This window comes from Sander vitreus, chromosome 2 (genome assembly GCF_031162955.1).
Source record: "Sander vitreus isolate 19-12246 chromosome 2, sanVit1, whole genome shotgun sequence".
Classification (NCBI taxonomy): Eukaryota; Metazoa; Chordata; class Actinopteri; order Perciformes; family Percidae; genus Sander; species Sander vitreus.
In genome coordinates this window covers 923,661-936,556 of record NC_135856.1, presented here as the reverse complement: position 1 = coordinate 936,556, position 12,896 = coordinate 923,661, and the positions used below count along the sequence as shown (strand labels likewise).

Here is a 12,896-nt window from a genome sequence, read left to right as displayed (position 1 = left end):
ACATGATGGTTAACCATTATGTCTAAACCTTTAAATGATCAATTTCATAATAAGAGCAACAGCAGGTTCTCCAAATAGGAAAGTGGCTTACATTTAAAAGTAAAAGGTACAACTGTTGTGGTAGAAAGAACAGAACCAGCAGTTTAAACTTAACTGCTAAACTTATTTCTGCAATTATGCCACAATAATTCTGACTTTTCTTTCCTGTCTCATTATTGAGGAATATAACAAATAAAAACATCAGACAACCAATTTACACCATATACCTCTTAGATCCTGATTGTCCCATCAGATTTGCACTTTACCTTTAATTTTACATATTTATAATGAGAAAAAAACAAACATTTGTGTTGTTTTTTTCTCTATTGTGTTTCTAGTCATAATTCATCAACACATTAATTTGATGCATCATGACACACGTTATGTGGACAATATCTATTTAAACCTCCGTTAAAAACCACAGACATTTATTATAACTTCCAGAAGAAATCAGTTTCTAAAGACACCAAATATGTCAAGATGAAGTTTGATTCAATTTGCAAAGAATTGCTACACATTTAACCATGTGATAATAAATGGAATAAAGTGTAAATCAGTCACCACAGGAAACAGATTCTGTAGAAAATAAGATGTAAAATATATGAATATGTACATTTGGTCCATTTATTGAAAATAAATCAATACCTGAAATTAGATCAGTGATTAGTTTACTCTGACAGGAGAGATGATCAGAGGGGCAGAGTTTTTACCATCTTCATTCCTATAGGGACAGAAGTATGGGAAGTTAGGAGTAAGGAAGTAAGAAGTAAGGAGTTTCTCAGTGAAGGAGCAGCCAGTAAAGGAGTAGATAAGAGCTGCAGCATCTACGTCATAAAAGGAGACCAGACCCTCCTCATAATCCACAAACACCCCCACCTTCTGAGGCCGAGACTTCCGAAAGAAAGGGACTGAAGGGTCATCAAGAGCTTCGTACTCATTTCTCAACCATATCGTCCAGTAACCACGCTCAGGACTCAGTGTGATGTCGTCCTTCCTGTTGATCGACTCAACAGCTTGCAACGCATTCAGTGTGAACATGCCATTACTCTTAAAGGAAATGTTTTCTGTGGCTGCATATGAAATAGAAATAAATGGTTATTTTCCAGCATTTTATACAAATTAACTGTAAAACTGCAGCTTCACAAATTTGGTGTCTAAGGAGATGGATTTCTTCTGCAACTGAAAATAGTCGGTTTAATACAAGATGGATATTCTCTTCATGACGTGTGTTTCTTGACAATATGTACATTTGTTTCCCTTGAATGAAAATAAGTCAATACATGAAATAAGATCTTAATAGCCCCACTCGTACATATTGACAGGTGAAATGATCAGAGGTGCAGAGTTGTTCATTGATTCATGATCAGTACCAGGACTGAAGAATGGGAAGAGTTTCTCAGTGAAGTAGCAGCCAATAAAGGAGTAGATAAGAGCTACAGCATCTACGTCATAAAATGAGACCAGACCCTCCTCATAATCCACAAACACCCCCACCTTCTGAGGCCGAGACTTCAGAGAGAGGAGGACTGAAGGGTCATCAAGAGCTTCGTACTCATTTCTCAACCATATCGTCCAGTAACCACGCTCAGGACTCAGTGTGATGTCGTCCCTTCCTGTTGATCGACTCTCTGACCACTCCTAAATCCCATTCAGTCTTTCCTTTAACTATAACCTCAAAGTAGAATCTGTCTGAAGAGAAACTCTGCTTTCCTAAAACAATTACAATCAGCAAATCGCTCTGGGTTGTCTGGAACATTCTTCTTTAGATCACTATTACTCACTTGTTTCCCATCATCAGACAGGAAGAGATAGGGATGTGCTGTATCAGGATCAAGAGTCACATCCACTGCATACCGCTGGACCCTCCACAGCTCTGTTTGGAGCAGCTTGGTAGTCTCTTCACCAAGGGTCTCCTCGAGTTTTGCCACAGCTCTTGCCGCAATCCCTTCATATGACTGTGACAAAAAGCTGACCTCTGTCCAAGACTTGGTGGGTGGAGGGTAGTTGGTGTTTAGGGACTGGACACTCTGGAGAAGATGGAGGTGGTCTTCAGAGCATGAGAGCTGCTCCACCTCTGTTCTTCTCTTTTTCAGCTCTGAGATTTCTTCTTCCAGCTCTTTGACAAAAGCTTCAGCCTTTCTTTTTGCTATTTTCTGCTTCTCTTCTACTGCTTTGATGAGATTGGCCTGGCCTCTCTCAACAGACTCCTTCAGAGAAGTGAAGAACTGAACACCGTCTGCTAGCTCTATGTCTGCACATTCCTCACTGAGGTCGACTAAGTCTTTAACCTTCTGAATCTTCAGTCGTCTCTTCTGGATCATCTGCTGAATTTCAGCCTCTGTCTTCCCCAGCTCTGCCTTCTTTCCTTCATATCCTTCTTTCAGAGGAACAACATCATGCGTCTTGTGGTCTAAAACAGTGCAGAGCATGCAGTCACGTCTGGTCGGTCTTACAGAACAGCTCCAGAGGTTTATCGTGCTTCGTACAAATCCTGCCTTCCAGGTTCTCCACAGGGTCGATCAGCTGATGTCTTTTCAGGCCTGACATGGTCAGATGAGGCTTCAGGTGAGTCTCACAGTAGGAGACCAGACACACCAGGCAGGACTTCAGGGCCTTCAGTTTGGTTCCAGTGCAGACATCACAGGGAACTTCTCCTGGTTTGGACACTTGTTGCTCTAAGCTGCTGCCAGCTTTCTGTTGAGCTGCCTGTCTGAACTAAGCAACCATCTCAGAGATGAAAGTGTTGACTGTCAAATCAGGTCTTGTGGTAAAACCCTCCTTACACATTGGACACAGATACTGGTCATTAGTATTCCAGTTCAGTGTTCAGCGATGCAGTTTTTACAGAAGTTGTGTCCACATGATGTAGTCACAGGATCCGTGAACACATCCAGACAGATGGAGCACAGAAACTGATCTTCAGATTGTAGGTAGTTTGCAGCAGCCATTTCTACACATGTAGGGTGGGAGAGAACAAAAACATTTTATTCAAAATACGGTTTTAGTTATTTGTTGAAAAAGAAACATGTGCCTTAACTGTCCTGTTAAGCGTAACTTATTGTAGCAACAGCCCACATTTCCCATCATGCTTATTGAGTAGTTTAAAGTGCCCATATTATGAAAAAAACACTTTTTCTGGGATTTGTGGTGTTCTTTTGTGTCTCTGGTGCTTCCACACGCATACCAACTTTGAAAAAAATCCATCCATGCTGTTCTGAGTGAGATACGGTTTCTGAATGTGTCCTACCTTCAGTCTCTGGGTGAGCTGTTCAAAATCGGCACGACTTGTGACGTCACAAGCCGAAACGAGCTGGCTAACCCGCAACCATTAGCTCGTAGCGTTAGCCTTAGCATGCTAACGCTAACATGCTACCTTGTTCTCAATAGCAAAGCACTGCTACAACACACACAAGTTCACCATAATATACAAAAGAACTACTTACTGAGCAGCCTCATTTTCCTATTTTTGAGAACGAGAATGAGAACATGGATCCGTCATGCCTTGTTACCACTGGACAGGCTGGTGGTGGTGGTGGTGTCGTGGTGTGGGGAACGTTTTCTTGGCACACTTTAGGCCCCTTAATACCAACTGGGCATTGTTTAAATGCCACAGCCTACCTGAGCATTGTTCTGACCATGTCCATCCCTTAATGACCACCATGTACCCATCCTCTTATGGCTACTTCCAGCAGGATAATGCACCATGTCACAAAGCTCGAATCATTTCACTGGGTTTCTTGAACATGACAATGAGTTCACTGTACTAAAATGGCCCCCACAGTGGAATGCAGTGGATGTGCATCCCACAAATCTCCATCAACTGCAAGATGCTGTCCTATCAATATGGGCCAACATTTCTAAAGAATGCTTCCAGCAGCTTGTTGAATCAATGCCATGAAAAATTAAGGCAGTTCTAAAGGCGAAAGGGGGTCAAACACGGTATTAGTAGGTGTTCCTAATAATCCTTTAGGTGAGTGTATAACTGCTGACTCAATAAAACGTGATTTTAGTTGGATCTGTTTGTCTGTCTTTAATTTTGCCGTGTTACTGTGATATATATGTATGTATGGCTATAATAATCATTTTAGGGCGACAACACTGTTGTGGTCAGCTCGCCGAAACTCTACTGCCGCTGTCTCGGCAACGTTAGCTAATGTCCGCTAGCATACGTACAGGCTAACAATAGCCATAGTATCGGGATATTTTCTGTGGCAATACTGTATCAATACACAGACGCCAAGTATCAATCTTTTATTATATATATATATATATATATATATATATATATATATATATATATATATACAAATGCAACAAATACAGCACGGTCAGACCCCGCACGTAGCTGCCCGTTCTATTCGCCTCTGAAAAATAAACTGGACAAAGTTACATGCAACAGTGCAACTGTCATTTATTTTAGTTTGTCAACAAATGTGAGGCAGCTGGCACGCCCGGGCAGAGACGGGGTGATGGACTTACCGGAGCGTTGGCATACGGCAGGCAGAGAGCATTTATATATGTTTCTCTGTCCTGTTCTTCACATCAGTGAGGCTTTCTTCTCTTGTTTCAACGAAGTGAATACATGACGAAGTGACTGGAAATATCCATCACCTCTCACGCATGCGAGTCTTTGAGACACTGAGCTGTTGTCTGTTTGTTTTAATCACTACACGCGGTTCACAACACACGGTTAGTTAGCGTAGTTAACACTACACATAGTGAAATTACGTGTCCCGTCTTTATTTCACGCATACTATCTGCTGTGAAGTGAAGCTGTGGGCTGAGCTCTGTTATCTCAGTGCAGGTTGTTTTGGAGAAGAGATGTCGGGCGAAGAGGAAGAGCTCGTGTCACGTTGGATAATGGGAGCAATGCCGGTAAAACTGTTATAGCACTTTTTTTGAAAATAGTTTAATGAGCTTAAAATTGCACATTGCAACTGTTGAATGTTATTTATTAATTATTTATTATTATTTAAATGTAATATTTAGTGTAGTGTGTAGTACAGAGTCTGCACTACAGAGATGTATTAATTATATATTTAAATTTTATATTTAGTGTAAAATATAATCTGTATGTACAAACCTACCACCTTAACTAACACATTTTCGGAGGGAAACCCTGAAACTCGTGAAATAACCGTCAAAAAATGAAAATCGGAATTGGCCTAGAAAATTGTCATCGGTGCATCTCGATTTGTAACGAAATCCAAGACTTTCAAGGCAGAAGTCCAGTTCTGATGTATTTTTTTGCAATAATGGCTGATCTCCTGTTGCATTGCTATACTAAAAGCTAGATTTGATGTTTTGCGGATCATAGCGTTTGTGTTTTAACAACGTGACATCATGACTTAGCGTAAACATACACGCCACGTGTATGTCTACGCCGTATACAGCGGACGGTTGGGTTTAGGAAACGTGACACGTGGGACCCGGTCTCCTGGGTGAAAGTCCTGTGTTTGACCCGTCCTCCCCCCCGACCAACCTCCCTAGGCGGATTTTTGCGGGCTTTCATACTACTCGCTACGGCGTCAATTGACACGCAATCACAGGTAATGTAAGTCAATGGAGGCCAAACGCGGTTGATAAACATGCTAAAAAGTGAGTATGCGTCTTGATAACACGCCAATAACGGCATACGAATTGGCGTGTCATACATACGCCACTTCATGAGATCGGTCTGGTTTTAATGTTGTTTAAATGTAGGCTATTATATGGCTATTTGAGGGATGCGCTGATCTAACCTTTTCATTCCCGATACCGACAATGCAAAAGGTTACTTGAGCTTTGGGTATCAAGTACTGAGCAGATGCCAGTGTTTAATAAATTAATTGGCTTTATGCTAACCGTTTGAACAGCCATTTGTTAATATGTTGTTATTATATAATTAAAAGTAGCCTACATTAGCAGCCTGGGCTGACGTCACCTCGGTGCTAAATCAGTATTGGGAAATAGTGTGACTAGTTTGACTCCATCTTAATAACAACACTGTTTTCTGAACTAAACAGCGTTTGAGTAGCTTAGCTCTTTTATCAAGTACAGTCTTTAACTTTAACCATGTTGCTGTAGCTTACGCCTATGTTTATTAGTGGGCTAATGTTAGCTTCATTTAATGTAGAATAACAAGTAGGTTAGATCACTAAACTTTCCAAGTAGCTTGCCTAACATATGGGAACGTGATGAATATATTCTATATCACATGAGAGGAAATGTGTGACTTGGTGCCTGAGTAGAGCTGAAGCTTAGTGTCCATCCTGTTGTTGAAAGTGTAAATATGACCAGCTGGAACGTTACTTACCACCGGGGTTTTGGAGGAGACTCTGAGCGGTCTGCACTGCGGTGTGTTCAGGTACACAATCAGACGCTGGACAGCTGCACGTCCTCTTTAAACGTTAAAGTTGTGTTCCTGTTGGGAGTCCAAAGCGAGCAAAGCGAGCAAAACAACAACAACAACAACAACCCTCCTAGCACGAGAACAGAAGACGTGTGCCCCACGTGTATTTACGTTTCCTAAGATGGCGACGGCTTGTCCCGCCATATTCTGATTTACTCCGCTCTCATTGGCTAACCATTGCATTCTTTCCGCAACCCTAACCAATCACACTCCTCGTGCTTTAATGTAACCAATCCGACCAATGAAGGCAACGTATACTAGCCAATCAGAGTTAGAGTAGGGCGGGACATAGCGTCGCCATCCTAGGGCGCACGCACGGGCACGCATACACACACACACACACACACACACACACACAATAACCAAGAAAGTGCTTTTGGTAATCATTTCTGAACGGAATTATATCAAACACACAAAAACACCAATAACTCAACGGTGCGTCTCCCCTAATGATATCATGAATGAATAAACTGCTCTGGGAACTTAAACCCACATTATAAGTTATTCTCACTTCATAATTGCTCCTAAATATTATTCTATAAATCTGTCAAATGCATGCAGACTGACTGAGAGACTGAGACCAAACCTCTTCTTTTAATTCATTTATTAAAGGGATAACCAGGGAAACATCTCATTTATAGACAATAATACAGAAAATACACACACACACACACACACACACACACACACACACAGACAGACAGTCAGACAGAGAGACACACATCACACACACACACACAGTCAGACACACACAGACAGAGAAACACACACACACACACACACACAGTCAGACAGAGAGACACACACACACACACACACACACACACACACACACACAACACTCCCAAGCCGTATTACTCATTTCTTTCATGTGGATCAGATATCAGATATGAACGGTCTTTTTTGTCTTCTTTGTCTTCTTCTTCTTCAGTCCCTTCTGTTTGCTCTTCTTGTTTGGATCCACCATCTCTCCTCTGAAGGAGCCCGAGCTTTTACTCGACCTCGGCTGCGTTCCGGAGAACTTCTTCGGAGACTTGAAGCCTCCCCGCCCGCCTCCTCTCTCCTGCCCCGGGCCCTTCGCCGGGCCCTTGCCGGGCCTCCCCGCGCTCCCTTTTCCGTCCGTTTTGTTCTTCTGCTTCTCCTTCTTCACCGACCTCTTCACCCGGATGGCCCTGGCCTCCAGCTGGCTGCCGTCCAGTTCCAACGCCAGCTGCACCGAGTCGGCGCTCTGCGTCAGGAAGACAACCACCGTGATATTCAGGACACAGCCTGAAAGATGTGTTTGAGGGAAGCAGCATCTGAGTTATCGTACCTCAAACAGGACGTAGCCGAACCCTTTGCCCAGTCCAGAGTTCTGGTCTCGCACCAGTCGCACAGCCTCCACCGGGCCGCACTTCTCAAAGTGGCGCCGGAAAGTCAGCTCATTGATCTCTGAAGACGGAAAGACAGACACACACAGACACACACACACACACACACACATACAGACAGACAGAGAGACACACACACACACACACAGACAGAGACATACACACACACACAGACACACAGACACACACACACACACACACACGCACACAGCAGGTTAACGTCTGCACTACATCCCGACCATCATCGATGTTAAAGCTGCAGAGAGGCTCACCAAACGAAAGGTTCCCCACGAACACGGAGCGCTTGTGATCGTGCTGTAAGACAGAGACAATGTCACCCAACACGCTCCAACATCACTACGACTTCTTTCTGTTTTAAAACTAATCGGACGAGCTGCGATGGCTGGAGACTCACCGCTGAGTTGTCCGTCACTCGGTCCACCCGGATGTGGAAGTCTTTCTCGATCTCCATGCCGTTCCTGTCAGCAGAGACAAACACAAGGACAAACACAAGGACACGCTGGTTGATAGGTGAACGCAGAGCGCCAGGCGGTGAGCGTTTGTGGAGAAGCAGTGGCAGCAAAACTGTCCTGTCCTGTTAGTAGTGTCCTGTGGAGTGTCCCCGGACAGTCAGATACTGTCCTGTGACTCCTGGGACAGTCATGGGTGTCACAGGACAGTGTCTGGGAGTCACAGGACAGTCATGGGAGTCACAGGACAGTGTCTGGGTGTCCCGGGACAGTCATGGGAGTCACAGGACAGTGTCAGACTGTCCCGGGACAGTGTCTGGGTGTCACAGGACAGTGTCTGACCGTCCCGGGAAAACTCCTCAGGACACTGCTAACAGGACAGGACAGTTTTTTGCTGCCGCTGCTGCTGCGTTTGTGGGAAAGATTCCCCGTCTGACCTCTCTAGCGCCCTGGAGACTCCGTCCTCGTCTTTAAACACCACGTAGGCGTTCATGCTCTGCTTTTTGGGATGGACTTTACGCCTGTGAAGAAAATGAAACAAACAAACAATGCTCAGGAGACGATGCGGCCACACGGAGTGGAGCGTTTGGGCAGGCTGGAGTTGTGTTTAACTCACTGGATAGCGGCTACTTTGCGGGACATGGCGGGATCCTCTCGGACCTGCGGGGGGGACACACAGAGCACATCAGTAGGGGACTCTTACTCAGCAGGTCTCTGTCCCAGCTGACGGATGGGATGTTTGTGTGTTGTCGTATTGTTTTTACCACAGATCGAAAGCGGATGGACTCGATGGATCCTTTGTCCCTGAAGAGGCTCTGCAGCGTCTGAAACAGGACCAACACACATCAGGTTCTCCTGTCTGTCTCTCGCTCTGTCTCTCTCTCTATGCGTGTCTCACACACACACACACACACACACACACACACACACACACACACACACACACACACACACACACACCTCAACAATCCAACGTTAGAAGTGAGTTGATTAAATGTTTGAGCCAATGAGGAACGAGTCATGTTCTAGAGAGGACCGAGCCGTGGGTGGGTGGGTGGGTGTGTGTGTGTGTGTGTGTGTGTGTGTGTGTGTGTTGCTGTCCTGCGTGTACCTTCCTGGTGCAGCTGATGGGCAGGTTTCCTACGAACACCGTCCTCTTTCTCTTCATCGCCTCCTCCTCTTTCCTGGCCTTCAGCCTCTGCCTCTTCATCACCCACTGCTCGGCCTCGCTCTCTCCGCCCGGCTCCGCCACGGCTTTCCTCTTGCTGCTCTTCCTCTTCTTCCCCGGCCCTCCCTCCTCCTCCTCCTCCTCGTCGGCGTTCTGTAAACTGATCTCCCTATAAACCAGCGCAGGAGAGAGAGAGAGAGAGAGACGAGACGGACGGTAAGAGAAAGAGAAAAGAAAGAGATTAGCAGCAGTAGAAGGTGGAGAGAACTGAGAGGGACGGATGTTAAAGAATCACAGAGGAGGTATGAATCCAAGAAATAGACATTTTTTGAGTAGTTTTTTTTAAGTAAAACAAAGAAGGCTGACAAAAACGAGGCTCATTTAGACGACCAAGCCTTCAAGAATGACGAAAACGGTAGCTGAATATGCGAGGAGGAAGAAACCATAAGCAGCTCTGTGGATTTATGAATGGACAGATGGAGCGATGTCCGTTTCTAAACACATATAACATTGGTTATTGACTAATCAAATATGCTGCCATAATAGATAGATAGATAGATAGATAGATAGATAGATAGACAGATAGATAGATGTCATAGATAGATAGATAGATAGATAGATAGATAGATAGATAGATGTCCTAGATAGATAGATAGATAGATAGATAGATAGATAGACAGATAGATAGATGTCATAGATAGATAGATAGACAGATAGATAGATGTCCTAATGTACACACCTTCACCCTTATGTCTACTGTGGATGATACTTGTGTTGTGTTTTTCTCATGCCATCAACCTGCCAGTAGTCACAATCTGGAATAGTGGTTGTGTCATTATATTATTATATTATGTGTATTTGCTGTATTGTTGTCTATTGTCTCTATTGTTTTAAGCCATCAACCTGCGAGGGACTGCAGATGAGAATTAGCCTGCATGGTGAAATCTGGCTAGCCTGGTGAGAGCGTCCTGATCTGGCGAGCTCCAGTTCTCCACTCACAGATCAGTCTGGCATCTTGAGACTAGAGAACATTTGGAGCCGTTCGCCAAACGACCGACCAATCAGCGTTGCTTTGGAGGCGGGTTTAGGTGTGACGCAAATGGGAAGCGACCGTTCAGTCTAAACAACGTGGCGGCGTCCACGGATGAGATGTGCGTAGCTAACGCGTGAGTTTGCTCTGAATTAGAAAGTATTCCTTCGTTGAAAGAAGAGCAACAAACGGCTCTGGAGGCTTTTCTCGGAGGAAAAGATGTCGTTGCTCTTCTCCCGACTGGTTTCGGCAAGAGTTTGATACATCGTTGATCTGATTGGTTGATTGGCCCGTCTATCACCAACATAGGTGGTGATGGACAGATGGTTTATCCAATCAGCTAACCAGGAGTTTCGCCCCTTCCCAAATGTTCTCCAACGGAAAGTTCCCAGATGGATATGCCGAGCAAATGCCGAGCAATCTGGCGGAGTCAGGTTCAAATCTGGCACATCTACATGTTGGACTCTGTGCTCGTGTTGATTAATAAAAATAAAACTCTGCACCTGTGCTCCAGCTTCTGGTCAGCTTCTGTTTTCTCTTTGAGCAGCTTCTTCTTCTTCTTCGGAGGCTGACCTCTGACCTCTGGGCTGGGCTTCTGGGGCTCGTTGGTTTCGGTGCTCTTCTGAACAAGCTGCAACGAGAACACAAAACCCCACACGGGACACGCTGAAGTACAAGTCTGGCTAGAGTCTATACTTCTCAGGAAATGTGTCGACAATAAGGAGAAAACAAATCAACATTTATAAACAAACAAGGGACCGAGAAAACTATTGTTATTGTCTCCATACGCAGAAACTGACGCGGACCCTGAGCGGCCCGTTGCTTTACGAGGGCCGTCAAATGTTTGCACGGGACTGAGGACCGACAAAAAGTGTGTGTCCTTAACGCCTTCGCACACCAGGTGTGTATTTAACGCCCAAAACAAAATAAATACACACACACACTCTGAAGCTTTCAGGACAGGTTTGATTTCTGCGTTTCTATGCATCCACCGAGAGCCTTTAGAGTAGTTTGACCACTCAGAGCCACCGTACACGCAAATGTCAGCATCCAAAATGACATCTGAACAGCTTGGCGAGTGTGTGTGCGTAAGTGCAAGTGTGTGTGTGTGTGTGAGAGAGTGTGAGTGTGTGTGTCTGTGCGTGCGTGTGTGTGTGTGTGTGTGTGTGTCTGTGTGTATGTGTCTGCGTGTGTGTGTGTCTGTGTGTGTGTGTGTCTGTGTGTGTGTCTCTGTGTGTGTGTGTGTGTGTGTGTGTGTGTGTGTGTGTGTGTGTGTGTGTGCGCGAGTGTGAGTGTGTGTCTCTGTGTGTGTATGTGTCTGTGTGTGTGTGTGTGTGTGTGTTACCTTGGGTGCAGGCTGGAACAGCAGTGGTCCAGCTGGTGTGGTGCTGCTGAACAGAGACGACAGCGACCCAGAGGCTGCAGACTCCTCCTGGAACAAACTCCCACACACCTGGCCCACCACGTAGTCGGCTGGTTGCCCCGGCAACGCCTCCTCACTGAGGACAAGACAAACCGTGTGACGGCGTCACGTTGGACTCTGGGTAATTGTGACGCCTTTTCTACAAACCAAACAATCGACTAGGGCTGCACCATATGAGGAGAATATCTCTCTGTCTCTCTCTCTCTCTCTGTCTCTCTCTCTCTCTGTCTCTCTCTGTCTCTCTCTCTGTCTCTCTCTCGCTCTCTCTCTCTCTCTCTCTCTCTCTGTGTCTCTCTCTCTCTCTCTCTGTGTCTCTCTCTCTCTCTCTGTGTCTCTCTCTCTCTCTGTGTCTCTCTCTCGCTCTGTCTCTCTCTCTCTCTCTGTCTCTCTCTCTCTCTCTCTCTGTCTCTCTCTGTCTCTCTCTCTCTCTCTCTCTCTCTCTCTCTCTCTGTCTCTCTCTGTCTCTCTCTTCAAGATATATATATAATATAATAATACTTTAACTACTGATGACACAGACTTTTACTGAAGTAACATTTTCACTGCAGGACTTTCACTTGTAACAGAGTTTGTTTACAGTCTAGTATTAGTACTTTTACTGCAGTAATCTGAATACTTCTCCCAGTGCTGCTGAAGATTGATTTGATTAAATGATTTCTTAAAAAGACACTTTGTTCTGTCTGCTGTCCACCTCCAGACCGTTCTTAGTCCATCTGAGCTCAGACTGTCTTCATTCACATTATATATGTGTAAACAAACCTCTTCTGCTCGGTCTTCTTCATGCTGTCTTCCAGATTATTCCAGCGTCACTTCCGGTTTCTTCTATATATTGAAAGTAGTAATTTATCAGGTTAACTGCAGTATTTACACGTAGTTCTACGACTTTAAACACTCATAATACGAGAGATACACACACGCTCACACGTTTTCCTCACCAACACACAGCGCGTTCTACTGTGAAGTATCTCCCACCGGGAACACGGTCACAGCGGCACAATGGTTCCT

At 44.9% G+C, this 12,896-nt stretch overlaps 1 protein-coding gene and 1 pseudogene across 2 annotated transcripts; both read right to left on the bottom strand.

The window, feature by feature from the left end:
• Positions 1-1,073: 1,073 nt before the first annotated feature.
• On the bottom strand, positions 1,074-6,461 carry LOC144531640 (E3 ubiquitin-protein ligase TRIM21-like; annotated as a pseudogene). Its single transcript, XR_013503236.1, has 2 exons — positions 6,335-6,461; positions 1,074-2,989 (listed from the first exon to the last, which is right to left on the bottom strand). The product of XR_013503236.1 is annotated as an E3 ubiquitin-protein ligase TRIM21-like (transcript).
• A 558-nt stretch (positions 6,462-7,019) lies between these two features.
• Positions 7,020-12,859, bottom strand: rbm34 (RNA binding motif protein 34). Its single transcript, XM_078271880.1, has 11 exons — positions 12,651-12,859; positions 11,814-11,967; positions 10,972-11,099; positions 9,382-9,607; positions 9,035-9,094; positions 8,887-8,930; positions 8,708-8,791; positions 8,216-8,279; positions 8,073-8,115; positions 7,743-7,861; positions 7,020-7,658 (listed from the first exon to the last, which is right to left on the bottom strand). The coding sequence occupies exons 1-11, from the start codon at positions 12,671-12,673 to the stop codon at positions 7,314-7,316; spliced, it is 1,290 nt and encodes a 429-aa protein (XP_078128006.1). The 5' UTR covers positions 12,674-12,859; the 3' UTR covers positions 7,020-7,313.
• Positions 12,860-12,896: the final 37 nt, after the last annotated feature.

Coding starts and splice junctions, on each gene's coding strand:
- rbm34 (XM_078271880.1), bottom strand. CDS start 12,673: ATGAAGAAGACCGAGCAGAAGAG. Junction 9,095..9,381: donor CCATCAGCTGCACCAGGAAG/GTACACGCAGGA, acceptor GTCCTGTTTCAG/ACGCTGCAGAGCCTCTTCAG. Junction 8,792..8,886: donor CGCAAAGTAGCCGCTATCCA/GTGAGTTAAACA, acceptor TTTTCTTCACAG/GCGTAAAGTCCATCCCAAAA.